Source organism: Sciurus carolinensis, chromosome 4, assembly GCF_902686445.1.
Source record: "Sciurus carolinensis chromosome 4, mSciCar1.2, whole genome shotgun sequence".
In the NCBI taxonomy this organism is placed as follows: Eukaryota; Metazoa; Chordata; class Mammalia; order Rodentia; family Sciuridae; genus Sciurus; species Sciurus carolinensis.
Window position 1 is genome coordinate 61,657,204 of NC_062216.1, and position 27,140 is coordinate 61,684,343.

Below are 27,140 nucleotides of genomic sequence, written 5' to 3' on the forward strand. Positions count from 1 at the left end.
TAACCCACTAAAATACCTAAAATATATATATATATATATATATATATATATATATATATATATATAAAAGGAAATTGGCAAGGATATGGAGAAACTAGAACAGTTGCAAAATGTACTGAAGAAAACAGTTTGGCGGTTCCCCAGTGAGCAACAAAAAGCATCAATTCCTGAGCATATACACAAAAGAATTGAAAACAGGAATTCAAACAGATACATGTACACCATAGCAGCATTACTCACACAATAGCCAAAAGGTAGAAACATAAGTGCCCATGAATGGATTAATATATAAGCAAAATATGGTACATATATACAATGAAATACTTACTATTCAACCACAAAATAGGAATTAAGCTCTGATATGAGCCACCACATGGATGAATCTTGAAAACATCATACTGAGTGAAATTTATCAGATACAAAAGATGAAATATTATGTAATCCCATTTACATGAGATATCTAAAGTGAGCAAATTCATAAAGAGAATGTATATCAGAGGTTACTGAGGCTGGAAGAGTTTTTGCTTGGGATGTTTTTTTAAAGTTTTAGAAATACGGTTGGGGGCATAGCTCAGTGGTAGAGTGTAAAAGTTTTGGAAATAATAGTAATGGTTGCCCAAGATGGTGAATGTCATTAATGTCACTAAATTATACACTTAAAAGTAGTTAAGTTGGCCAATTTTGTTTTTAATATATTTTATCACAAATTTTAAAGATAATTCAGATGAAGTTTCTTCCCTCACAACTCTCCAATATCTTCCCATTTCTCTCAGATTGAAAAAGGAAATTTCCAAAGTGGGTCACAAAGTCCTGCCCAATCTGTCCTCTGCTGTTTCCTGTCTGACCTTCTCTCCTATTCTTTCCCTACTATTTTGCTCTGCTCTAGTTTACTCGTCTCCTAGGCTGCTCTTTTGACTACAGACAGGCTCCCTCAGGGTTTTTGCACTTTCTTTTCCTTCAGATAGTCACAGGGTAATCCAACTCTCACTTCTTTCAGCTCTTTACTCAAAAATTAGCTTCTCGGTGAGGTCTTCCCAGACCGCTTATTGTAAAATTACAGTACCCAGTCATACTCGGCATTCCTTTCTTTTATTATTATTCTCCATAGGATTTTCACCTTCCAGTATACTACACATTTTATTTTTTGCACATCTCTTTCCACTAAAATGTAAGCACTAACAGCAAAGAGATTTTTCTACTTTATACATTGTTGGCATATCTAATAAGTATTTGTCGAATTAATACAGGGACGGCTGGGGATGGAGCTCAGTGGTAGAGCATTTGCCTAGCATGTACGGTGTGCTAAGTTCGATTCCCAATCATTTCAAAAATAAATAGGGCTGTTCAGTGAGAGACACTGGATTCAATTCCCAGCAAGGCACGATAAATAAATGGAGACTACTACTCAATGGCATCGAAAGCTGAACTGCCCTACCCATCCCAATCTCCAACATCCTTTGTGTAGTCAGTAAACCATATGAAGCCTAAATTAACATCCTAAGAATGTTATTACTCTCTTCAATGGGAAGTAGTATTTTTACATATAAAGCCTATTCAGATCCAACCAGAAGAAACGTGATTATAGACTGAATGATCTGCACTCAGGAAACACAACACAACTTGCTTAACCACAGATACCACGTTATTTCCCGGGACTTTGTTAGGTAAACATGGAACGTCTCGATTTCTGGAATAGCAAAAGGACATAACTGAAAGATAGTTCCAACCAATAGACAACTAATCGCACAAGCAGGGGGCGGAAGGGGCGTGGAAGCATAGCTGCTGACTGACAAAACTCCAAGAAGGCCTACTCGCGGTCTGGGGTCCTCCGGGAAGAGGAGCAGGGGAAAGAGTCCGTTTTACGAATCTCCCAATCACAACCCAGGGACCCGCACCACAGGTCTGAATACCTCCAAGTGTTGGAAAAGCCTAGAATGACATACCCTAGGGTACGGGGCTAAGGGAAGCAGGAGTGGAGGGGGTACGTTACCCTGAGAAGAGCCAGTTCAACGGGTATTCTCCAGCTGGAAATTTTGTGGAGCGCCACCACACCAAGACGTGCAACCCAGACATCCAGGCTAGGCACCAAATCAACCAACTTTACTCCCGCGCTGCCGAGGGAGCGTCACTGGCGCACACAGTACACATCAGCTCTGGGAGACCGCACTTCCCTGGCCCCGCCCCCGACCGATCGCGCTCGCGCGGAGCTGCAGCCCTCCCACCAAGTCCTTTCGGCTGGGGCTGGCGCGGCGCGGCCCGCATGCGCAGAGGCTGGATGCAGCTGAGCACGTCGGGAAGTGTAGGCGCCGTGCAGGTGCCGGTGAGCCGCCGGAGTCCTACTACATCCCGGCGGAATCCGGGGAAGTCAGAGCACTCCTATAACCCCATCCTTATTCCCATCTTCACACCTGTCTAGTCACTTCACACGCACGCTCAGTCCCCACGCCCTGGGCTTCCATCAGGGCGCGTCCCGAGGGGCGGCTCGAGATCCCCTCTTCCCTTCAGCGGGCTGTACCGGGGAGGCGGGGTCCACCCCCCGCCCCCCGCCGTCAGCCTCCCCGCCTCCCCCTCCCCTCCCGGCTGGTGTCGGGCCGGTGCCCGAATCAAGGCAGCGGCCGCAGGAGGGGCGGCGGCGGCGGTGGGCGCCGCAGGCGATGCCCCTGCCCCGCTGCTCCGGCGGGGGGCAGTGCGGGCAGCGGCGGGGGAGGAGGCGGGGGGCGGCGGCTGCGGCGGCTGCAGCAGAGGGGCCGAGAGCTGGCGGCGGCGGCGGCGGCGGTGGTCGTGAAGGGCATCGGCGGCGGCGATGATAGCAGAAATGATGTGAGTGCCTGCTGAGTGGGGACCCCGGGACTGCGGAGCCCGAGGTGGGCGGCCCGGCTGCGTGCGGGAGCGGGAGGCCAGGCGGTGGTGGAGGGATGCTGTGTGAGCGGTGCAGAGCCTGGAGCCGCCGCCGCCGCCGCCGAAGGTCCAGCAGAGGCCAGAGCCGTGGGCTCCTAGCCGATGTGGGGGTCCCGGGCGGGGGCAGCGCAGGCTGAGGGGCGTCTGCGATTGTTCTCAACACCCCTCCCCCACCCCACCCCGTGTGTCTGTTTGTCACTTGCAGCTGAAGATGGAAAGAGCCAGGCGGAGGGGAGGCGGCGGCGGCGGCCGCGGCCGTGGAGGCAAGAATATAGGGGGCTCTGGCCTAAGCAAGAGTAGACTCTATCCCCAGGCCCAGCACTCTCACTACCCCCACTACGCTGCTTCAACCACCCCTAATCAGTCTGGGGGCACAGCCGAAATCCAAGAGCTGGCTTCCAAACGAGTGGACATCCAGAAAAAGAGGTTTTACCTAGACGTGAAGCAAAGCTCCCGGGGCCGGTTCCTAAAGATAGCCGAAGTCTGGATAGGGAGAGGCCGGCAGGACAATATCAGAAAGAGTAAACTGACCCTATCCCTGTCTGTAGCAGCGGAGCTGAAGGACTGTTTAGGGGACTTCATCGAGCATTACGCCCACCTGGGCCTGAAAGGCCACAGGCAAGAGCATGGCCACAGCAAAGAGCAAGGTTCCAGGAGGAGGCAGAAGCACTCAGCACCCTCCCCGCCAGTCTCCGTAGGGTCTGAAGAGCATCCTCACAGTGTCCTCAAAACAGACTATATAGAGAGGGACAATAGGAAATATTACCTAGACCTAAAGGAAAATCAGCGGGGCCGCTTCCTAAGGATTAGACAAACCATGATGCGGGGAACTGGCATGATAGGTTATTTTGGCCACAGTTTGGGCCAAGAACAGACTATTGTCCTCCCAGCACAAGGAATGATTGAGTTTCGTGATGCCTTGGTTCAGCTAATTGAAGACTATGGTGAAGGGGACATAGAAGAACGAAGAGGTGGAGAGGATGACCCACTTGAACTCCCAGAGGGGACTTCTTTCAGAGTGGACAATAAAAGGTTCTACTTTGATGTGGGCTCTAATAAATATGGAATTTTCCTGAAGGTAAGTGAGGTGAGGCCACCTTACCGTAATACTATTACTGTTCCATTCAAAGCTTGGACAAGGTTTGGGGAGAATTTTATCAAGTATGAAGAAGAGATGAGGAAAATTTGCAACAGCCATAAAGAAAAGAGAATGGATGACAGAAGGGCCAGTGGTGAAGAACAAGAATGCCTCGACTAGAGTGAAATTGAACTCCATCAGGCAAAATTTAAAATCATAAATTGGCTAAAAGTACTGATCCATAATTATTTGAAGAAGTTTTTCCTCTTTTTTTGGCCCTTTGTTATTAGTAATACCTCTAGTAGTTTATACTTCAAGAAGTCTGATTTTCATGTTATGTTATACATAGATCACTAAATTCTTATGGGAATTCCAACCTTCCCAGAGCTAAATATTTAAGCTGCTTCAACTGCTCCAGACTATTGAAGTATGCAGATCAGCACAAAATGTGACATTCTGACCTTCTAAATATCATTTATATTGCACTATGACATAATCCTGAAAAAAAGATACATATACTTAATATGGAAGTGTGAATTTCTATTTAACAAATTCCCAAAACACTATTCCATTCCTATATTATTAAAAACTGCTAAGCTACCTGTAGGACAGTTACCACAGAAACAGAAACTGACATCAAGTATTATATCATTATATTTATTTATAAAAGAAAAATAGAAATATATTGTCCATTGGATAACTGTATATTAAATAGTACCACTAAAAGATCAAATCTTATTAGATAATTAAACCTTTAAAATATGGTATTATAATATTCCTTAAGAATTAACTGCAGTATTCTATAATTTTCAAGTTTTGTGGTAACCCTACAGTTTACAGTTGCCATATCAAAGCCATGGGAGAGTTTTAATCGGGTATCCTAAGCTAGTGAAAATCTTATCTTCACTTTTGTTTGTTGTGCCATATAGTTTTGCTGACTTTCCAACAGTTCAGGAATTACATCTACATCACAATTGAGTGGGAGGCTTCATCCAGTGGCTTTGCTATGGAAATTTTGGTGTTTTAGCATTTCTTGCTAGTTTGAAATTGTGATAGGTTTTTCCCTAAAATATGTCATGAATTCAAGGTGTTATATTTTATGTGTTTTGTTTAACTGCTTCAGAGGGGTTGGTGCACCAGTTACCTGATATAAAACTATATCTGTAATAATATACTTTACTAGCACTCTTGCAATTGCCACCCTTAAAACCATTCAAGCTCCGATATAAACCACACTTTTACAGGTGTTTTAATTCCAGAAGGGGGAGAAAAAAACAGTCTTTCTAAAAAGCCTTTAGAATACAAATTTTGTTTCAGGGAAAAATATTATTTGAAAATAAGATTGGTTATAAACATATTTGAAAGGAAAATTCAGGCATTTTCCAAGGTGCTCTTTATGATACTTAAAGAGGTTTACTTTACACAAGATTCATCCCTTTACCTGTATTAAAAATTACTTTCCAGAAAGTGCCACACCAATTTTTTAACACCTAAGCAATTTTTTAAACAAGTGGATATAGTGTATATGTGTACCAACCCACCCTGTACTGAAAATTTCTTCTGTTAGGCTGCATTTTATTCTGAATGAAATTGTCTTTTATCTTGGTTTTATTCACCTCCCACACAGTATATTCATATAATCATGTTTAAGAGCCAGAACACTGATTTCAACCCCCAAATATAGCTCTCATTGATGAGAGCTGGCTGCGTGGATTGAGGTCAGAATGTAGCTCTTTGCTATGCTATAACTCAAAATTATTTTAAGTTTCTTCCTTCAGAGTTTGTTTCCAAATGCATTTAAGTAAGGTCACTAAGAAAACTTTAAGGTATGAATTGAGAAAATTTATTTCATTGGTTTACATCACATAAGTAACTCAGTAACTCAGACATATATACTGGTGTTGATTTCACATTTCCTCAAGTAGTATGAGGAATCTCAGTTCATTATAATTGTGGACCATCTGGATCACTATGGAACAACTGAAGGTTAGAAGATGATGTTAGTACTAAAGTTAATAGCACATGGTGGGTGTTGAGACAATAAAAGTAGACAGAATTTTTAAACTGTAAAATAACATAACTTTGTAGGCTTGCTAAAAAATAGTTCTTGGTTTATGAAGGAGTGATGTGCACTTGAATTACTGTACTACTGATTGTTATTGCTGCCCATCATAGTGCCTATTAATAATCAACCTGTCAGATTTTGGCAAACTGGAGCTGTGAATATTACAAGATTTGATTGTTCCCATCACTATTGCTGTGAGTGTATGCTCTCTCTTAAAACCTTCATTTTAAAAATATTTATATCCATTAGGATTAAATGATTTCTTTTTTGGTCTGATAAGATTTGAGTATGTGTGTGTGCATATACATATATATGTATATACACACAACACTATGTCAGACTTAACTATAAATGTTTTTAATTCATTGTATATAAATATTATTAGTTTAATTTTGCATTAATTATTTAAGTAAGGAATGAGTTAAGCAGCCAAATTTCTGCCTTGTATGTATACGTCAAAGTTTTTACCATCTCAAAGCTGCAAATTGGATTGATGCATATATACTGGCAATTGAATATACTCTAGAATCATTAAGCCTTCTACCAGTCCTTTTGTTTCACTTTTTCATAGTTAACATATTCATTGAAAAATGAAAATAATGCTATGATTTTTGATACTAAAAATTCCCAAGAATTCATTAGCCATAATTAAGCATGATCCAGTTCAAAACTCTGGAATTAGGACATGTAATGCCATGTATCTTATTAAATAAGCTACTAGTTTTATCTGTGCAATATATATTTTATTTTATTGTCATTTGTAACATAAGTGGAGCTGCAAGTGTATGGTATTCTTCAAAATAATAGGATCTTTGCCTTGAAGACATTAAATTCTTAAGGCAACTGGATGTTGAAGTAAAAACTGAGCATTGAAGTTAGTAACCAAAATTACTTGTTCACTGTATAATGGTAAAACACTGATGATGTTTGCACATAATAATCCAAGCATAATGTGGTACAGACTCAAACTGTAATAATATAAGCTAATAGTATAAAATTTGGAAACGGGTTCCTCTTAATTGTTGGCAGTGTGCTCCTAGCAATTGAAAGCAGCACTAATTTGTTGCTTATATGCAAAAGATGCAATGTATTATAAAGGTATTAAAGTTCTGCCACATTTTATAATTTTCTTTATTAAAGCCCCAAACTGCCATGTCCCTTAAACTTGAGTCAAACACAAGCATATTTGCACTAAAGAGCATGGCCAAAAAAAAAAAAAAATGACAGGGTGGAAAAGCTAGTTGGAACCTCTTGAAAAAAATTGGTTCTAATGGGAGAATTTCACATTTGTCTATTTGAAAGCTATATGGTCCAGGCAGACAATCTGTCAGTTCACTAATTTAATAATGCACTTTACCTTTTGTATATAGAAGATGTACATTTATGCCACTTGACAGGTGGGATGTGTTTCAATAACTATGTAGTTAGAATCTGTAGGGTGATCTCTTGCATGCATATGTTTGTGTTGGAACTGTTGTTGTAACAGGTTTCCATTAAATCAGTGTAATGGAGAAGGGTAAGAAGATGCTTTTGAAACAAATCCCAATACATTTAACAGAGAAATTTAGAGTTCGTATTTGTATTCTTAAGGACTAGAATAAATAAAAAACTATTTCTATCCAGATTAGTATTGCAGTTCAGGCTGTATCTATTTGAAGCCACCACCACCCCCCAATAATAACTCTAAAAGTTAATTCTGGGAATTTTTCCAAATTAAAAAATATTTTTGATGATTCTCTTTTATTCTGATTCAAGTAACTAATAAAAGGGGCATGATTCTATACTAAAGTTACAGGTATGGTTAGATAGTATTTTTTAAACACCCAGACTAAAAAAATAATGTTTCAGAAGTTAAGAAAGTACAAAGAGCCTAATGTTACTAAAATAAATATAACATTTCAAAATTTGCAGAAGTACTGACCTTTCGCCAACTAAAAAGGGTATTGGGGGAATTAGTGTATCCGTTCATCCTTAAAACTTCCTAAGATGTACATTTGAAAACTAGATAATTGTTGCTTAATAATAGGTTGTATGTACTTTACTGAGAAACACTGTGTACTAACAATTCATCAAGAGTGTGCTATATTTACTGCATTCATTTTATATCTATAGATAAGAATACATTATATATAGTCATCTTAATATAATCATGTATTTATATTGTAATTTTGCAAATATTTTCAGTAAAATAAACATTTATCTCAGCTGCACAATTTGAAGAGGATGAAATTGGAATACAACCTCAGATACTCATTTTTAATGAGCAGCTATCATTGAAAACTGATGTATGTATTGTCATTCCTTTAAATTTTGTTTTATAGTTATTTTAATATTTAAATGAGTAAGATTTAATTTGAATTTTTGAGTGGTTTTTGAAAAGTGATTTTTCATGTGTGAGATATTTTTGTCCTGCTTATTTCCAAATGTCTTTCATTGAAACTATGAAATCGTATTCCAAGCTTTATGTGAGAGCTTTGCTTAGTCACCACTTAGTTTGAAATCTCTTTACACCAAACACCTTTAGCAGAATGTTTTAACAAAGAGAAGTTAACACTGATTCTATGCCTAGAAAATAATACAGATATGATATTTATCACTGCCAGATAAGATTCTTAAAATCTAAATTTCTTTAAAGATTTCTTGATTTTCATAGAGAAATGATGGCTATTGGCTAGCCCATCAGAGGAAATAGGGTAATGATATTAGCATGCTATTGAGACAATCCATAATCCACAATACTATAGCAATGAAGTACAGGAAAAATGTGTTTCCCAGTTTGACATCATGTGACTATTGGGGTTTTAGATCACAGTAACTCTGTCATAGAGAAAATATACCCAAATTTATGTTAGGTATATTTTAGAAAAATAATATGTTAGTATATTTTCTTGTATAATGGAAAATAATATCAGCCTACATTTTTACTTTGACATTACATTATGAATCACTTAAATTTATTTTAGTAGTGGGGTTTTAATATTTTGAATAGAGAAAATATGCATATAGAAAAAAATTTAAAAGCTACTGATGAGTAGATAATGAAAAGTAGAAAACAGTGTTATCAATTTCTTTTGTATTCTTCTAGAGTTACTCTGCATATACAAATGTGTGTATACATAAATTATTCTTAAGCATATAAATTAAAACATAAACACTTCCCCATACCTCATAGTATCAATTTAAATCTAGCATTTAAGGGATTGTTTTTATTTTACTTAAATATCATACTTGACCTAGTTAATCTGTCATTTAATTTATATTATTACACCAACAGAATGTCAAAGAAATTTTGAATACATTCCATTGGTAATTACTTAAAATACAAATATATACATATATTAATTTTTAAAATTTACAAATATTCAAATTATCCTACTGGTTTCTCTTCCCTATTCCTAACCATCTTGCCTTTCTACTTTCCCTCTTTTCTTCCCTCAAAAAAATGTTTTTTGTCTTTTTCCCTAAAGTAATACAGTTGAGGAGTAGCAGGTATTAAATAATGCAACCTAGTATTATTTTAACTATATTCTATAATGAAAAACACCCATATTTAAAAGCTTTAACAAATTATAACTTTCAGTTTTTACTAATTCTGTTACTATTATGTTTTTTTATCCAAAGACCTTGCCATTGTAAGAACCAGTGAGTGAAAGATTATAACTTTTTGAAATCATTTGATTATTAATATAATAATATCTTAATAATATGAAGGATATAAATAAGATTTGTGTAATGACTGCATCAAATCCAAGTGTATGCAAAGAAATAAAACTGGTCCTAATTGTGTAAAACTTTAATTTTTTATTGAAGAACCCAGTGTCTGTCAGAAATCCTTGGGACCAGGATTTTGGAAAAGAGTAAAAATGGAGAATTTGAGAGTTAGAAGGACAACTAAACCTTCTCCATTCTCTGTCAGAAGACTACAAAATTAGTAATATAATTGTATAAAAATGAAGTTAGCTTTATTATTAATCCTGAAAATAAAAGCAAACTTACTTTAATAGTTCCCCAAACTACACCCCCCACCCATCATTTTCTTTTGATCTGGTTTCCCTATCCCAATGAGTGTCCTGGGGAATCTAACACCCAGGACCTCATGTATGCTAGGCAAGTTCTTTTACCACTAAACTACACTTCCAACCCTTAAGTATGCATATTAAGATCACTTTTATACTGATCATGAAAAAAAAATCTGAAAAATTAAAGATCCCGTGCTTAACCCTTTCAATTTTATAAATTAAAGTAACCAGAGTGAAAAATAAAAGCTGGCAGATGCAGCAGCATATGCCTATAATCCCAGTGACTCAGGAGACAGAGGCAGGAGGATTGCAAGTTTGAGGCCCGCCTCAGCAACTTAGTGAGGCCCTAAACAACTTAGCGAGATCTTGTCTCAAAATAAAATAGAAAGTGGGTTGGGGATGTGGCTCAGTGGTGAGCACCCCTGGGTTCAATCCCCAGTACCAAAAATAATTAATAACACAATTAGAAATATTTTTTAAAACATGGATGAAGAAAGAATTTTTTTTAATAGATTGGGGTCTGTAAATTTTATAAAAATGTTACAAGGTGGAAAATTTTAAGGCATTGATTTAATCTTTATAATAATATTTCCATAATTGATGGCATTATTTTCTGTTCATCAAATGAGAGAGGTATTGTTAGAAGACAGGATTCTCATAAACATACTTTAAAAGCATAAGAGAGTTTGGTTCCAATCATTTTTTACTGGTGCATGATAATTATACATAATAGTGGAGTTCATTATGTCATATTCCTACATGCCCAGAACATAATTTGATTAATCTCGTTCCCTAGTATCTCTCCTTTCCCTTCTCTTCTCCCTCCCCTAATCACCTTACTCTATTATTCTGGTCTCCCTTTTATTATTATTTTTTAATTAGTGCATTATAATTATATATAAAAGCAATATTTGTTTTTGTACACTGATACATGAACATATCATAATTTGGTAGATTTCATTACCCCCCCACTTCCCCATACCCTTCCTTTTCCCTCCCTCTCTGTTCCCTTCCTCTTCTCTATTGGCCTCCCTGCTATTCTCATGAGATCCCTTTTATATTATTCTCTTTTTTTTTTTAACCTTCTGTCTAGTTTCCGTATATGAGAGAAAATACTTGACCCTTGGCTTTTTAAGTCTGGCTTATTTCCCTTAGCATGGTTCTTTTAATCATGAATAACTCATTCATCATGATCATCATAATCATTGATTATCCTTTACCTAATCTATAAGATTGATTTTAAAAATTTCCAGGCATTTATGTGTTTACACTTAAAATGGTGTGTTTGTATATTTCTCCTTATTTAAAGGGGTCAAAAGGAAGGTAACTTCACTTTCAAGAATGAATTTTGGCCAGGAATAGTGTTGCATACCTGTGATCCCAGGAAGGTGAGGGAGGGCTGAAGCAGGAAGTAGACAAGTTTGAGGCCAGCCTGGGCAACTTAGACCTTGTCTTAAAATAAAAAGGGCTGGGGACATAGTTCAGTAGCACAGCACTCACCTAGCATGAGCAAGACCCTAGATATAATCCCCAAAACTGCAAAAAAATTAAATTAAAAACTTAAAAAAGAATGAATTTTGCTTAAATTTAGGCCAAAAAAATATTACCAACACTCCATTCTTAATCAGAGTTTTCCATATTTGTGTTTTCGGGTAAATTATGTTTTCCACATCTTACCATCTTTTAAGTGTCCTTTGTGAAAAACTTTATTCTTGAGGTCAGTGACATCCACCAGTAAATTAAAGCATAATGGTCCAGTGCTATTGCATCAAAGTTATTTTGTTATATGAATATGAAGAAAATAACTCATTTAAATGGAATATATAGTTTCTTCCTTAATATTTTTTTACTTGTTTCTAAGATTGAATAGCAATTGTCTTGTCTTCTCACCTTCTTGGTTTCTGGAAGAACTGTCCTATTCACAATTTTCATTTATCTAGGAAGTAACAGGGTAAAGATGAAGGAAAATAACCACTAAGAAAGGTATTTAAAGAATTGTTAGAGTTGCTCAAGGGGGTGGAGGAAGCTTCGGCTGGTTTTTCTGCTTATCAGACTAATGGCGTAAATCCAATTTTAATCTGTTTAAAGTCAGAATTTCTATAGTATTTCAAGTTACTACAATCAAAAATATTTAGCTTATTATTTTTCTTAGGGAAAATGGTTCTGCAGGATAATATTCTTCTTCAGGATTTTACTTATTATTCGTTAGGGATTAGATGAGAATTTATTATTTGTTATGGATTTGATGAAGTTGGTGTGTAGAAGTAGCAAATAGAAAAGAAACAAGAGAAAGTAGTGGCTGGTTATTTTTGTTGGTATATAATAAATCAATCTAACAGAAATGAGAGGGAAAAAGTCATTCTCAAAACTAAATATTTATTTCACCTTTAAACGAGAATCTGAAAAAAAGCAGTAAGACCTCATTCTGCCAATACTGGACTGACCCTCCCTGAGTAAGTCATTTAACTTTTGTCGGGTGGTTTCCTTACATGAAGAAGGAACGACATTGGGCTAGAAGCTAACATTCTCTCTTAGTCTAAACTTCTAAAATTCTGAGTCATCACAGTATGAAAGAAAAATCAGATGAAGAATACCAGAATTGGAAAGTATAAGAGAGTCTCCTTATAAATTAAAAGCAACTAAAATAAAGCTGCAAACTATGATGATACCCAAAGAATTAATGCAGCAATGTTAGTTCTATAACATTTATGAATCTCTTTACCAACATGAAATAAAATTTTATTCCTAGTCCTTATTAAGACCAAGTTACTGTATACTAACTACAAATCTAACTTCATTTTTTTTTAAAAAATATTATCTATACAAAGTTTTATTCTTCGAATGGAGCATTCTGTAATCATCTATTATTCTGCGTGACAAAGGAATTTTTAAAACTAATACCACTTCCTGAAGTGCTGTTGTTCCTGAAATAACCACAAATTACATTGCTAAATAATAAACTACAACTGTCAATTGTGGTACTAAGAATTTAGTACTGCATTTGATCCCTTTTTCTGTGGTCATGTTGAATAGCCTACCTTTAAAATGATGTTTAACAAAGAACGACAGGAAGGACACTGATCTGTGAAGTGTAGTTCTGTTTTAGTGGACCTGTAACTACTAAGGTAGAAAAAATTAAACATCCTAATGCTTTATTGTTTTAGTGTGAAGAAACTGCAAAGGTTGATGATTGAGAAGAGAAACAACACACAGGCTTTTAGGGTGGAGACTTTTTTTTTTAAGTACCCCAGTCCTCCGCTATGCAATGTTACCATCACTGCCAGTAGAGAGTATTAAGAAAGAGTGACAGCTTTCTCCCCAGGCCTCTCTTTTGGTATCTGTTTGTTTATCGAACAATATTTAAGAGTAACCTAAGTGTATCTGAAGTGGATATGCACATGTATTTTAATTACTTCAAAAATAAATGTATATACAAAACTCCATTACTGAAATATTCTATAAGACAAATAATCTTTGACCTGGTAGTATTGACAACCAATTTGATTGGTCTGTTTTCAACAAATTCTATAGAATGAATTGGCTGAGGTAGATAATTTTTTCTCTCTTGTCTCCTCTCTTTCCTTAAAATAGCAGATAAATTTTAGGTTCTTGATTGCTTCTTTCAGTGCTGATTGAAATCTAAGTGGGGTACGAAAGAGTAGTTTAGTTTGGCAGTTACTGTTTTGCAGAGATTTTCCTCAGCTTCCTGTTAAACATTCCAAGCAACTTTACAAAAAGGATGTTATCTAAGTGCAGAAACTATCCAGCTAGTTGAAACTCTAGAACCAGAAAACAATGTAGGAGTCAGGATAAGAATATGTTCAGACACCTAGATTCAGAACATTCCTTATAATTTACTAATTTACTTCAGACACCACTGCATTTCATTTCTAGATCCTATAGACTAGCACTGTGATTTATACCAAATGATTTGAATTCCAACAGGACAAAATCTATTATTGCTTAGTAAATACTCTAAATAGGGTATGACATGCTATAATCAGGTATAAAAATAGAATCTGAACTTCCATAAGTCTAATAATCTCTTTTTCCCTCCCATACATGGTACCTATTGGAAAGCAGTTTAATTTCTCTCACCACCACAGCCCCACTTCATCATATTTCTTTTTCAGATAACAATTGGCACATAATAAAGAAAGACGAGCTACATTTTGAAATTGCACAGTTTATAGACTATAAGAAAGAAGTACTACTACTTCACTCAGCTAATCTCCACACTCCTACCATAATAATTTAGGATGAGTAAATAGAGAACAGATATCACTTGGAATGATAGGAACTGAAAGTTCAGTTACCCCAACTTTTCAGGACACAGTTGATCTTCAGAAAATTATTTTTACTATCATGATTGACAGGTAATTTCAGAAATGAAAAGTTGCTCCTTTTTTTTTTCTTTCTTTTTTTTTTTTTTTTTTTTGTATTAGGGATTGAACCCAATGTGCTTTAACCACTAAGCTGCTTTACCACTAAGCTACTTTCCCAGCCCCCTTTTATTTTTTATTTTGAAACAGGCTCTCCCTAAATTGCCAGGACTTGTCTTAAACTTTTGATACTTTTGCCTCAACCTCTCAAATAGCTGGGATTACAGGCATGCCACTGCACCTGGCTATCATGAGCATTTTTAAAGAGAAAATGGTAATAAAAGGAAAAACCAGTTAAGATTTATTAATACAATAACTTAGCTATTGAATACTTTGTACTAGGCATTGCGGGGCCCCTTTTACCTACTATATCTAATACTCATAATAACCCCATTATCACTCCCATTTTCCTGTAATTTCCAGAGGCTTAGAAACAGGTTCACAGTTTTCAGAGCTAATATGTTCTAACCAAAATACACACCAAAGCCAAAGACTATGCTCATTCAGTTAAGCCGGGCTGCCTTTTATCACTTACTGTGAAAATGATTCCCCCAGACTGTAATAAAGCACAATCTAACCCCCTCCCCATTGCCATTCTAAATAAACCTGCCTCAGATTACTGGGAATTATTTTATCAAAATTATTCCCTGTTGTATGGGACTGTCTCACCAAGAGACATTTGCTTATACAAGAATTTATTCAGCTGTTTAAAGTTGCTGCTAATAAATACAACTTATTTGCTCTTTAGTAGAGCTTACAGATTATATCTGTAATCCTGGTCAACTCTTTCAAATAAACGTCAATAATTTTTAAAAGGGATCAGATGATAAGATTGCAGATGGATCATCCCAATTTTATTCCTAAGGGCAAAAAGAGACAAGTTACTATTCATTGTGAGTCTACAATTCAACTGGCTATGTTAAATTATTGGAAATAAATTTTATCAAGATTGTTGAGAGTTATGTTTATTTCACACAACTTTTTCCTGCCATCTTAGTGATTTCTCACAACGCTTCCTGCCATGGGCTTCCTACATCATTCCATTCCTTTTCATATTTAATTACCAAGTTTCCTCTTATTTCTCTTAACTGCAAGATAAACTAGGATAACTGCTTTTCTTACAGATACATATTTTTCTCCATTACTCCAGCACAGGACTTTAGTGTAAATAAGAGCAATTCTGGGGTATGTTTAACCACAGATTGCTGGCCTTCAGCTCTTGAGTTTCTGTTTAGTAAGACTGGTAGGGTGGGGAAGAGAACAAAGAATTTGCATTTCTGACATACTTTAAGAAAATACTTTAAGAACCACTTTAAGAACATACTTTTAAGAACCACTGTTCTAGAACCACTGTTCTAGGCTGATGAGCAACAAAAGACAAAAGAGGAACATTTTTAGTCAAAACAACTATAGTATCATGTAGAAGACTCTGAGTGTTACTTATTCTGCCTTGAGAATTATACAAATCTTAGGCAACCTTTTTTTAAATAGTTGGCTAGAATTTTTCTTCCCTTTTTTGTCCTTTCACACATTTAACAAACTTTCTGATTTCCTCTCACTTTTCTACAGCTATCCTGAGAAAAATCTGGTAGCATTTAATTCTGAAAACTTATGTGAAAAACTTACCTTTTAAATGTATGGAGACAAGCATATTTTAATTTAATAAGTAATTGTGGCATAAAAAACAATAAAGGAAAGTGAATCATTTTTAGTAAATCTTAGTAAAGGAAAATGAATTGTTAACACATGTTTAGTGAATATTAACTATTAGAACTTGAAGAGACCTTGGGATTACTTTAGTCCATTCATTTTCCATTTTGTTACATATAGCCTATAACTCAAATGATTCAGAAATAACTAGAATAGGCCAAGTAAACAAAATTTAAAGAATTAAAGGCTAAAATGCTAATTATTTCAAGACATATAAGTGATGAAAAATATACTAATTTATTTTATAAGCTTACCATATTGTCACCATCTTCCTATATCCTCTCTGTGCAGGATGGAGGAACTATTACAGTGTAGGTATGGTACATTCTTAGATTGACAGTTGGACCTATTGCTTTAAATTTAGAGATATTTCTCCTGAGGACTCATGGAGCATATTATTTGAAAACATAACACTTAAAAAATAATGCATTCTATGTTTACCAGCCTTGTAGACATTATTTAATTAGTGTTAATTAAAATTAATAAAACCATCTTTTATATATAAATATTGAATTCTTGCTTTAAACACAGAGAGGCTAAAAGCATAAATCCAGGTATTTATAAACCATTTTTTATATATAAATCTACATAATAAATATATATGAGCCTCTTAATAGCTGCTATTCTGGGGGATCATATCCTATTGGAAATATTAAATTAATTAATACACAGACATTTGGCAGTTCTGTAAGTTCATCGACCTCTCTCTCTTTAGTTACTACCCTTCAATGATTAGTGTTCCAGAACACTGACACATCCTTAAGTAAAGATAACTGCTGACATACAGATATAGTCATGAACTCAAAAGGGTCATTTTAGGCACTGTAACTTTTTTCACTACACTGTATTGTAGCTACAATATAAATTTAGATTAAAAATTTTAAGTCAGAATTTTAATTTGAGTTGGTGTCAGAATATAGATTCATAGTAAATTTCAGCTCAACATGAGGATAAACTTCAAGAATAATACTTCCCTGTTTCTTGAATTATTTAAGGCAGAGACTAGACACATACTTGATATAGGATGCATAAGATAATTAATAATTTGGAAAAGAATTGTTACTACCTCAAATACTCTTTTCAACTCAGACTTAGAATTTATTAAGAATAGTACTTGGAACTTTTGCATTCAGATCTGTTAATTTATGATTTTGAATAAAGAAGTAAAATATCAATTTTCTAGTATTAATCTGAAAAACATATGACCCAAATAAAAACCTTTTTTTCTACTCCTTGGTATTGCAAAACAATATAAGAACTCATTTTCAAATTTCCATGAACTTTACTAATTAAATGAAGTAGTTAAAAACATTTTCATGAAATTTGCCCTGAAATTTTTTCTTTTGTTTTCAAATAAATTTTTCACTATTAATCTTTCTTCAAAAAGGATTATGAAAGGAATAAATTTAGTATTTATTTTGCTATTTCAAAAGTTTCTGCTTATAGGTTCGTTTAAAAAGACCTAAGTGGCAGTAGGACAAATTAGAAAAACATTGGATATTGTTGAACTCAGTTTTTATTTATGAAGAATCCACATTAAATTCTACTTAAAGCTCAAGCACCTATAATATTTAGAGAACAAGTTTCCAAGTAAATTAATTATTGTGGCAAATAATACAAGTGATGCTCTCCTTGAGAGTTTCAAAGCTTTGTAAAGGGCAAAAGGGTAACAGTAATATCTAAATCCAAGATGTAGTCTGATCCGGTATAAAATTCAGTTTTCCATGGCAATGTCAACTGTTTCCTTGTCAGTTCTTCCAGCATCTGTTCTTTTGTGTGATACTGTAACATTTCCACAATTCAAGTGGGCAAATAATTAGTTAAATAAAATTGTACTCTTTCTCTCAAATATTATATACACACAGTCCTTATCTGTATAATTTCTGTATAAAGTATAAAGAGAGCCCAGTTCTGTCCCCATTTCCTTGCCCCAAAGAAGTAATGGCAAATTGGTTTCACCTTTTTTGTTACTACAGTGGATTAGCTATCCTAAAGTGCTGTGTAGAGAATTTAAGTCTGCATCTACAGAGAAAGAGAAAACAGCATTCATGCCAAATATTTGCTATTTGTCATCCCTGCTTTAAAACTATTAAAGTTCTTGTAACTCTAAAAATTTCAAGTTTAACCAAAGAGCTGCTAAACCCCGCAGCACAAACTACCATTGGACCCACCTAGAAATGTCTCTTCTAATACTTCAAAAAGATTATTTTAATCTAGGAGAATAGTCCCTTCTTTATACAGCACAGAATCTCCACTATGCCTCTGAGGAACCAAAGAATCATGACCATGATGATATCATCAAGGATTCCCTTAATCATTAAACTTTATATTTGCTTCTAATGAGTTCTAACCATTAAATGACATTAACATTAGTTAATGAGGACAACATTTTCTCCCCTTAAAATTTGGTCTAGTGATCCTCAGACATTAGTGCACAAAATGTAGGTTCTGGTCCCCACCACCAGAGATTTTGATTTGGTTGGTCCAGAATGGGGTTCAGAAATTGGCATTTCAATTGTCTTGCTCATTTTGATATAAATGTGGAACTTTGACTTACATATCGTTTTTCCATTGGAATTGCTTAAGTTTTAATACAGTCAGGCATGACACCATGGGTTGATGATTTTTTTTTCTTGGTGGGGTTGTGGGAAGAGGTTACTGTATTAACCAAAAATATTGAATTCTCGCTTTAAACACGGAGAGGCTAAAAGCATAAATCCAGGTATTTAAAATAAGATTTTATACTATCCTATTGGCTAGCTTTCTTGGCCAGCCAATGATTACTGAGAATGTCAGTTCTTCCCCAACTCAAGCTGAAGTTCAAACTGTTCTTATTTTCCACCTAACTACTGGTTGCATCTCCCTATATTTCACCACACAGACTTTCTGAAATTTCTCTAGCCTGAGTCAAGTGATTATTCTTTCAATCTCTCATAAGTTGACCCCCTGTGTTGCAAAACTGAACCCATGTGCCCATTAAACTCCCCATTTGCCCTTCCCTCAGCCCCTGATAACTACCACCATACTTCCTTCTCAACCTTTTTTAAAATATGCAAAATGTTTTCTTAACCCTTATCCCCTCGATAATAGTTTTTCTGGTTATTGTCACTTATTTCACTCTTGTATAAACCTTTTCTCCTATACTGTTATAATGCTCACAGGTAAGAAAATTTAAAAATTACAAAGGAATTGTGTTTATATTAAAATAAAAGATCATTATAAACTTTGTGTTTTTAAGTGAAGGCTATTTTATCCTGGAAGCTTTCTGTTGTCTTAAGGGGAAGGTAAGCCCCTATTCTGAAACCTAAAAGACTCCAAATGGACATTTGTACTTGCTTGCTTGTTTGTTTGTTTGTTGAAGGCTTGAGGTTAGAGTTACTAGAGCAATTAGGCTTAAATGCTAGAATTTCTGTGAATTTTTGGTATGTATATTCTAGGTTTTCCCATAATACATAATTTATATGGTAGATTGAACATTTTTCTAGAATTTGACAATATCAATGTTCACTAAATGATTTCAAAATATTTGCTTAATTCAGAATCAAATGTTTAGCTTTAAATAGCTATATAGGATAAATAATTTAGAAGGAAATAGCTATAAAATAAAAATATTTTTCTGTAAATGAACTATTTCAAATACTATTTTCAAAGTCATTGGCAGTGAGGAAAAAAATCAACACCAAAAACACATTTTTAAACTTATTTTTCAAAAGGTTTTCTTCAAAAGAATTTCTTCCTCTTATTAAAATTTTTCAAAGAAATAATAAATTTTAAAATTCTTTAAGCAATATACATCTAAATAACCAAAAATGTTATGATTATGAGTATACTGTTTATCTTTCCATAGGAAAAAATATATATTTTTTCCTGATATGAATTATCTTGAAACCATCACAGAAACTAGTTGATCATGACCCTTGATTAATAACTGATTCTTCATTCATTTTATGTATTTAATAATTTATAGTATCAATGCTATGAGTTTTTCAGGCAAATGACATTTTAGAATCATTTTGAATATTTCCAAAATTTTTGTAACAGTCAAATTTTTCTTTAACACTGTTGGTATACTTCAAAGAGAATTCTTCAACATTAAATCTCATTATTCCTTTGATTTTCATTTAAAAATTAGAAATGTTTTCTTAGTAAGGGGGAAGGTGGAACTCCCTTGATTGAGTGTAGGAGTTGGAGTTGCAACTGGTTTAATAACAGTACTAATCAATTACTCTTCTTCTTTTCAGTGCTCCCCTCACTATTTAAGATCTTTCTTCATTGTCTCCATTATCACCCTTAAATCACAGAAATTTATGTAGTGTCCTGCACTTATCATAGCACATGATGCCAGCACCCAGAACTTAATCTCCCCTCTGTCTATAGTCTCTAACAAAAGGTAGGCACTAATATTTTACAAATAGGAAACCTTATAAAATATTGTGCCTTCCAGTCTGAAAAATCCCCAAAATTCTGAGCCTTTCTTTCATAAATTTTTACCTACTTTGTCATTTATAATATTCAATTTACTTAAAATGAAGAATGCCTGTGTGATTTATAATAACTAAAGTTGGTTTGAATTGTTGTTCTTGAAGTATTATTCAACAGTACTTCTATTTAATGGAGTTTTTGGGTCATTCAGTATCTGTGTGATTTGGTTTGTTAATGACTGGTTATTGTTTGACTCTTTTTTTTTTTTTTTGGTACCAGTGATTAAACCCAGAGGCACTTAACCACTGAGCCACATCCCAAACCCTTTTTATTTTTTATTTTGAGGCAGGGTGTCACTAAGTTGCTTAGGGCCTCTCTAAGTTGCCTAGGCTGACTTTGAACCTGCAGTTCTCCTGCCTCAGCCTCCCAATCCATTGAGATTACAGGAGTGCACCATCACACCGCCTTGACTCCTTTTTAAACAAGATCCAAATACTACATTTAAAGACATGCCAAGCTGTTATTTATCCAGGTCATATGTGGGGAGGGTGGGTACCTGTTGTCCCAGACACTTGGGAGGCTAAGGCAGGAAGATAACTTGAGGACCACAAGTTTGAGACCAGCATGAGCAACATAGCAAGATACCATCTTCACTAATTAAAAAAGGAGAAGGAAGACATATCAAGTTAGCTATAATTCAAGCAGTACCTTCCATTAAGGTGATTTGAATCTGATTTTGTACATATTACATAAAATCTACATATTTGATAGAAATATTTTATATGGAAAAAATCTTCAGTAAACACAGAACCTGATTTTTAAACTGATTTTTATAACTCAGTTCTAAATGACAAATTAGTAAATTTGTTAAAGGTAGGAATCAACTGGGTGTGAATACTAAATTACCAAGTTTATACTACAATTAATAAAGCCAAAAGTTTAGTTTAGTTATGATTTCAAGTATTCATGGAATTTTAGAAAATCCTTTCATTCTTACTTTTGACCTCATAATGTGCAGTAGTGTAGTTTGAAGGTCCAAAGGACCCTTTGTTACCTTGCAAAGCCCCAGATCTGTGCCTTCCAGCTGACCCTGGAACAGGTCATTGAACTTTTGTGGACCCTGACTTGCTTTTCTATCAGTGGAGGGGATCAGCCCAGAATAGATGATAGGTCTAAGAACCCCGTCAATGCCCGTTATCCCTGGAGTCAGCAAAACTTCCCCTAAAGATATCTTCAATTTTCTTTTATGACTTTTTCTCATTTTCTCCCAATATTTTTTTTTTTCACCTGACTTTGTTAACCATCCTATCCTTCATGGCACCCTTCATATTTAGTTATGTCCATCTTACAGAGTTTCAATGTACTGTTTCTCTATCTAATTTATCCAGTTCCTTTGTTACACTTCATGTGTGTGTGTATGTGTGTGTGTGTGTGTGTGTGTGTGTGTGTGTGAAAAACCAGTCTTGGAACTAACACAAAGACTAGTTGATCATGATATACATATCGTCAGTAAGACTTATCCTTTTACTTTGTACACAAGAGCTTTAAATAGGCTGTTCTACCAGTTCCAAAAGTTTTTTTAGATACGCATCCTAAATCTTGTTAAATATATTTTAAATTTAGTTTCATATGTGAAAATTCTGTCTTCTTAACTTGAATTTAAATTTAAAACCAGAGACTTTCTTTCTCCTTTGCATGCCCCTTATATCTAACATTGGAATAATTGCTTAAATCATTCCTGTTCATTTAATACCCATGGTTTCTTTCCCTCTTCCTATTCTGCCTTTGAAATCACAGTATTTAACATACAAATCTAAATGGGGACAAATGGTAATAAAAGTGATCACTTAAAAACCTAAAGAAATACTATGTCATTTTTGTTTAAAAGTTATCAATACAAATTAAGGTACAGTTTAATATGGAATATTTTGTTTCTCTGCACATCCTGAATTTTACTTCAGAAATGTTCTTTTTTCTTTACTTAATAAGTGATGTTGTTCTTCTATTCATTCAGTGAATGTTGGGACTAAGCATACAATTATTTGCAAAAGACAGATATTTCACTGCCATTAGCTTTAAGTGTGGCATGTCCAAAGTTATTTGATTCAAAGCAATTTTTGGAACCTAATCAAACTGACATGTTTTTATTCAATAGATATTTCACTTATCCTCCATGCCAGGCAGTGTGTTTATATATTTGAGAATGTTTGAAGCTATTATAAAAAGCTATATTTTATTTTCCTTTTAACAGTTTATCCTTTGAATATTATTAATTATCTTTTTAATTCATTTTTATTGTAAACAAATGGGATACATCTTGTTTCTCTGTGCATGAAGTAGAGGCATACCATTTGTGTAATCATACATTTACCTAGGGTAATAGTTTTTGATTCATTCTGTTATTTTTTTTCTTCCCCCCCACCCCTCCCACCCCTCTTATCCTTCTATATAGTCCCTCCTTGAATATTATTAATTATCTATATTGTCATAATGCTCAAAATATATTTCATTAATGTAGATAATGCAGATTTAGAGAAATACAATGCTAACTATTTCCAAAAAATAATTTTGTCTTCCCCATTCCAAATCTCTCTTTATGTCCTCAGATGAATATAACACTTCTGTTGTTTCATTTCATGTTCTCACGTGCCTCCTGTGTTAAAGTGGTAATGAGCCCCTACTTTGGAGATGATTTTATAATCATCATGTTTATAGCCTCATTCTGGCTCATCATGAAAGACTTTTTTCTTTTCTTTTTTGAGACAGGGTCTCACTAAGTTGCTTACTGCCTCACTAAGTTGATGAGGCTGGGCTCAAACTTGCAACCCTCCTACCTCAGCCTACCAAGTCACTGGGATTACAGGAGTGTGCCACCATGTCTGGCTTCAGATTCCTTTTTTCTTCATGATTGGATTTACAAAACTTTATTAATGTTGTTCTCAACTATGATGACTATCTCACCAGTGTCTTAGCCAAATGTTTTAAGCCTCATTCTACCCTGGCTGTGTTAGTAAATCAGCAGAGTTAATAGTTTTCACTATTGAGCTGAAAACCATTAGCAGAAACCTGAGTTATGGGTACAAAAGATTGATTTGTCTTGAAAGTTTTCTCATAACTGATCATTAACTATCTTTTTTTTTTTTTTTTTTGGACCAGGATTGAACCCAGGGGTGCTTAGCCACTGGGCCACATCCCCAGCCCTTTTTATATTTTATTTAAGACAGGGTCTCACCGAGTGCTCAGGGCCTCACTAAGTTGCTGAGACTGGCTCTGAACTCATGATCCTCCTTGCCTCGGCCTCCCGAGCCACTGGTATTACAGGCATGTGCCACCATGCCTGGCCTGAAATATTTTCTAATTCAAGTAAAGGTAAAAAGAATATTAAACTTTATAATTTACATATAATTTAAGTTTATTTTTATATTTCTTTCACATATTCTGTCTTATTTTATCTCAATGAAAATACTAATTTAGTTTAGTCCCATATCACTATCTCTATTTAAAAGATGACAAAAACTGAGACTCTGGCAGGTAAAATAATTTGTTGTAATCACCTGGTTACCTAATAAAATTTCAGGGTTTGGTAAAAATTAGGCATGTTGTTATAGCTAATTTAAAGTGTTTTTAAAAATGTACTCTAGGCATGTTCTTATTTTTATCTCATCTTTAGGCTCACTTCTGCCCTGAATGCACACTGTTCATGCTCTAATAAAAGGCACAGTATTTGTTGCATTGGTTCACACGTCTGTACATAAATCATTTGCCTGGATTCTGACCATATACATATCAGCCTCTGCCTTAAACTCTTGAGTCTTTGACTCTGTGTGCTTTAATCTCCCTGCCTGAGCTTTCCTCCTTGGCTAGTCTTTCAGAACTTGATCCCTTCCTGTCTTACTGTCACTAGTCTTATGGCCCCTGCATTGCAGAATAGCCCTCAAAAAAGTCTTACTGTTAAGAAAATTTACTTCATTTGTGAAGTTCATCAAATTAAAAATAAACTAGTGGAGCTGGGAATGTAGCTAAGTGGTAGAGCACTTGCCTACCATGTTCAAGGCCCTGGACTCAACTAGTGCATCTTTTTCCCACACTCCTATGAGCAAGAGCTAAAGGACCACATAAGTTGGAAGCAGGCTTTTTCAAAAAAAAAAAAAAAAAAATATATATATATATATATATATATTTGAAAGGAATGCTCCAGGTTTTTATCAAATTAACTCAAGAACTCACATCATCTTCCTTTCCATCATTATATGGCAATTGAAGTTGTTAATGAAGACTTGAGCACTGCAATGTTCCCATTCATGCACACAAAATTCAATCATGTTCATTATGTTGTATTTATTAGAGCAGAAAATCAAAATAGTACATATTAGAAATGTTTCCATTTCAATAGGGTTAATAGTATTGTGATTAAAACTCTTAAGTAGGAAATTCCATTAAATAAATGACCTTGCTCACTGACTTTTCCAGTTAACCATGTTTTTGTAGCATCCCTGGGGAATTAGCAGGCTGAATCCTCAATTCTTGCATGCAGATTGAATTATCCTATATTTATAGTCCTAAAAGTTGAACTCACAGATTGGCTTAATCTGTTATAAACTATATATTTGTAAATTTTAAAAGATCAATATGCTAAGATTATCAAGGAGAAGCTTCATAAAAGTTCTAAATTTGCCTTTGTTATGGCAGATATAAAACAATAAATATTACAATTCACTTCCTCCATCCACCCCTTTAAGCAATAGCAGCAATTTCAAATTTTCAGGTACTATGTCCTTACAGAGTTATTTGGCCATCTATGGCCTACTGTAAACTAGTTAGCAGCACAGACTTTGGTGTCAGCCAGTTCTAGGTTCAAGCCCAAACTCTCACTTGTGTAATTTAGGGCAATTACTTAACTTTACAGTTTTGTTCCAAAAATTTATTCATTCAGCTTTCAATTTATACTTATTGATCACCTGCTATATGCTGGATCATATTCTAGGTCCTGGGGGAGTGTATCAATAACAAAATATAAGGCTCCTTGACCTTACAGAACCTATGGTTAACCAAATTCTCTTGAAGAATAAAAGCTTTTTTGTTGTTGTTTTTGTGGTTTTGGGGATCTAACCCAGGGCATCACATGCTTTAGGCAAACACCCTAACTGAGCTATAACCCAAACTGCACTCAAAGAAAATTAAATGTCTTGAGATACATGAAGCTATTAGCAAAATGTCTGTCACATAATAAGCAATTAGTAAATGTTAACATCATTATTAATTGTACCCAACCTATAAAATGATTGATTCCCCAGGAGGTATAACAAAATTATGCAAAATTGAAAGGGAGCCACATTTTACCCCAAGAACTCCCAGTTCATAGTTTAGGAATTGATCTAGTTGTAATCTCTTGAATGTTTTTGGTCAAATATAAAATATCATAATTGCATAAGCCAAAATTTCTTGGACAGAAAACAAAAAGCGCTAACTATAAAAGAGAAAAATTATACATTAAACTCCATCAAAATTAAAACATCCTATTCATCCAGACACACCAGTAAGAAAATAAATAAGCTAGCCACAGACCGGGAAGTATCAAAGCATCATTTATTCCCAGAGGAAAACATAACTGCTTTGTTTCTATTTTTAGATAGATGATCATTATTAGGAAGTTTGCAAGATTTGGGGACTATTTTCCCCAGTTCTAAAAGAATTCCCCTCACCTCTTTTCTAGTATTGATGTGGGTACCATAGTGACTTGACAACCTGAAGATTTTCTTGTCTAAATCTGCCATCAACTTTTTTCCTAAAGGAGTCTTCTTTATCCTCATTATAACAGATGGGGAAAATCCTAAAGATGTTATGTGACTTGTTCAAAAATCATTTAACTGTTTACTTTGGAATATGAACTAGATCTTGTTAAGTAGTTCTTCCATTACCCAATGTCTGCTTCCCTACTACTTAGATTCAAAATCAGTGGACATCTGTGGGTTTCATTCAGAAAATTTTTGTTTTCATTTCTCAACTGAAAGAGTTTTCTCATGTATTTCTTAAGTTGAAAACATTAGTATAAGCTGATGTTTTCAGGCCCTTTTGACTCTAAAAAAAAAAAATAGGTTTTGAAAGTGAAAGAGCACTTTAACCCTTGGTTTCAGGAGAGTAAGAAACTATTATAATGTAGTCCCCAGTGACTGTCATAAAAGAGGATCATATGGACATAGTCTTGATACCCAACTTTTCCATTTTCATATTTGAACAGTAATTTTTCTGTCTTTGAGCACTAAAACTCTGTTTTCTTTTGGTACTTTTGGACCTTTAAACCTCTCAACTCTCAGAAATGTTTACATGAAATAAGTATCATCATCCATTCTATTGAACGCATAAGTTTTTATTGTTCACTCTAGAGAGGCAAACCATGTCCTTAGTGTCATTGAATTTTTAAAAGGAAAATTTTATAGCAAGGATCCATGTTACCCTGTATCAATTTGTTTTTTTAATTGCCCCAATTTAAATTTATGCAGTTTTTATATTAACAAAGCAATAGTGGTAATAATGTCTGGCTTAGGGATTTTTAAAACTTATTTGTT

General features: G+C 34.9%; 2 protein-coding genes across 7 annotated transcripts in view; one reads left to right on the forward strand and one right to left on the reverse strand.

Moving 5' to 3' along the window:
* Positions 1-2,166, reverse strand: part of Wrn (WRN RecQ like helicase) — a 178,186-nt gene extending 176,020 nt beyond the window's left edge. For all 4 annotated transcript variants that reach the window (XR_007108336.1, XM_047549838.1, XM_047549837.1 and 1 more), the window contains exon 1: positions 1,991-2,166. The gene's annotated coding sequence lies outside the window, so the exon portion shown is untranslated. The remainder of the gene's footprint in view (positions 1-1,990) is intronic.
* Positions 2,167-2,701: 535 nt separating this feature from the next.
* Positions 2,702-27,140, forward strand: part of Purg (purine rich element binding protein G) — a 39,061-nt gene continuing 14,622 nt past the window's right edge. The window contains exons 1-3 of one of the 3 annotated variants that reach the window (XM_047551372.1): positions 2,702-2,820; positions 3,104-3,985; positions 8,226-8,455. In XM_047551372.1, coding sequence (XP_047407328.1) covers positions 3,110-3,985; positions 8,226-8,228 — 879 coding nt within the window. In that variant the 5' untranslated portion in view covers positions 2,702-2,820; positions 3,104-3,109 and the 3' untranslated portion in view covers positions 8,229-8,455. The other 2 variants (XM_047551371.1, XM_047551370.1) reach the window with 2 other exon arrangements.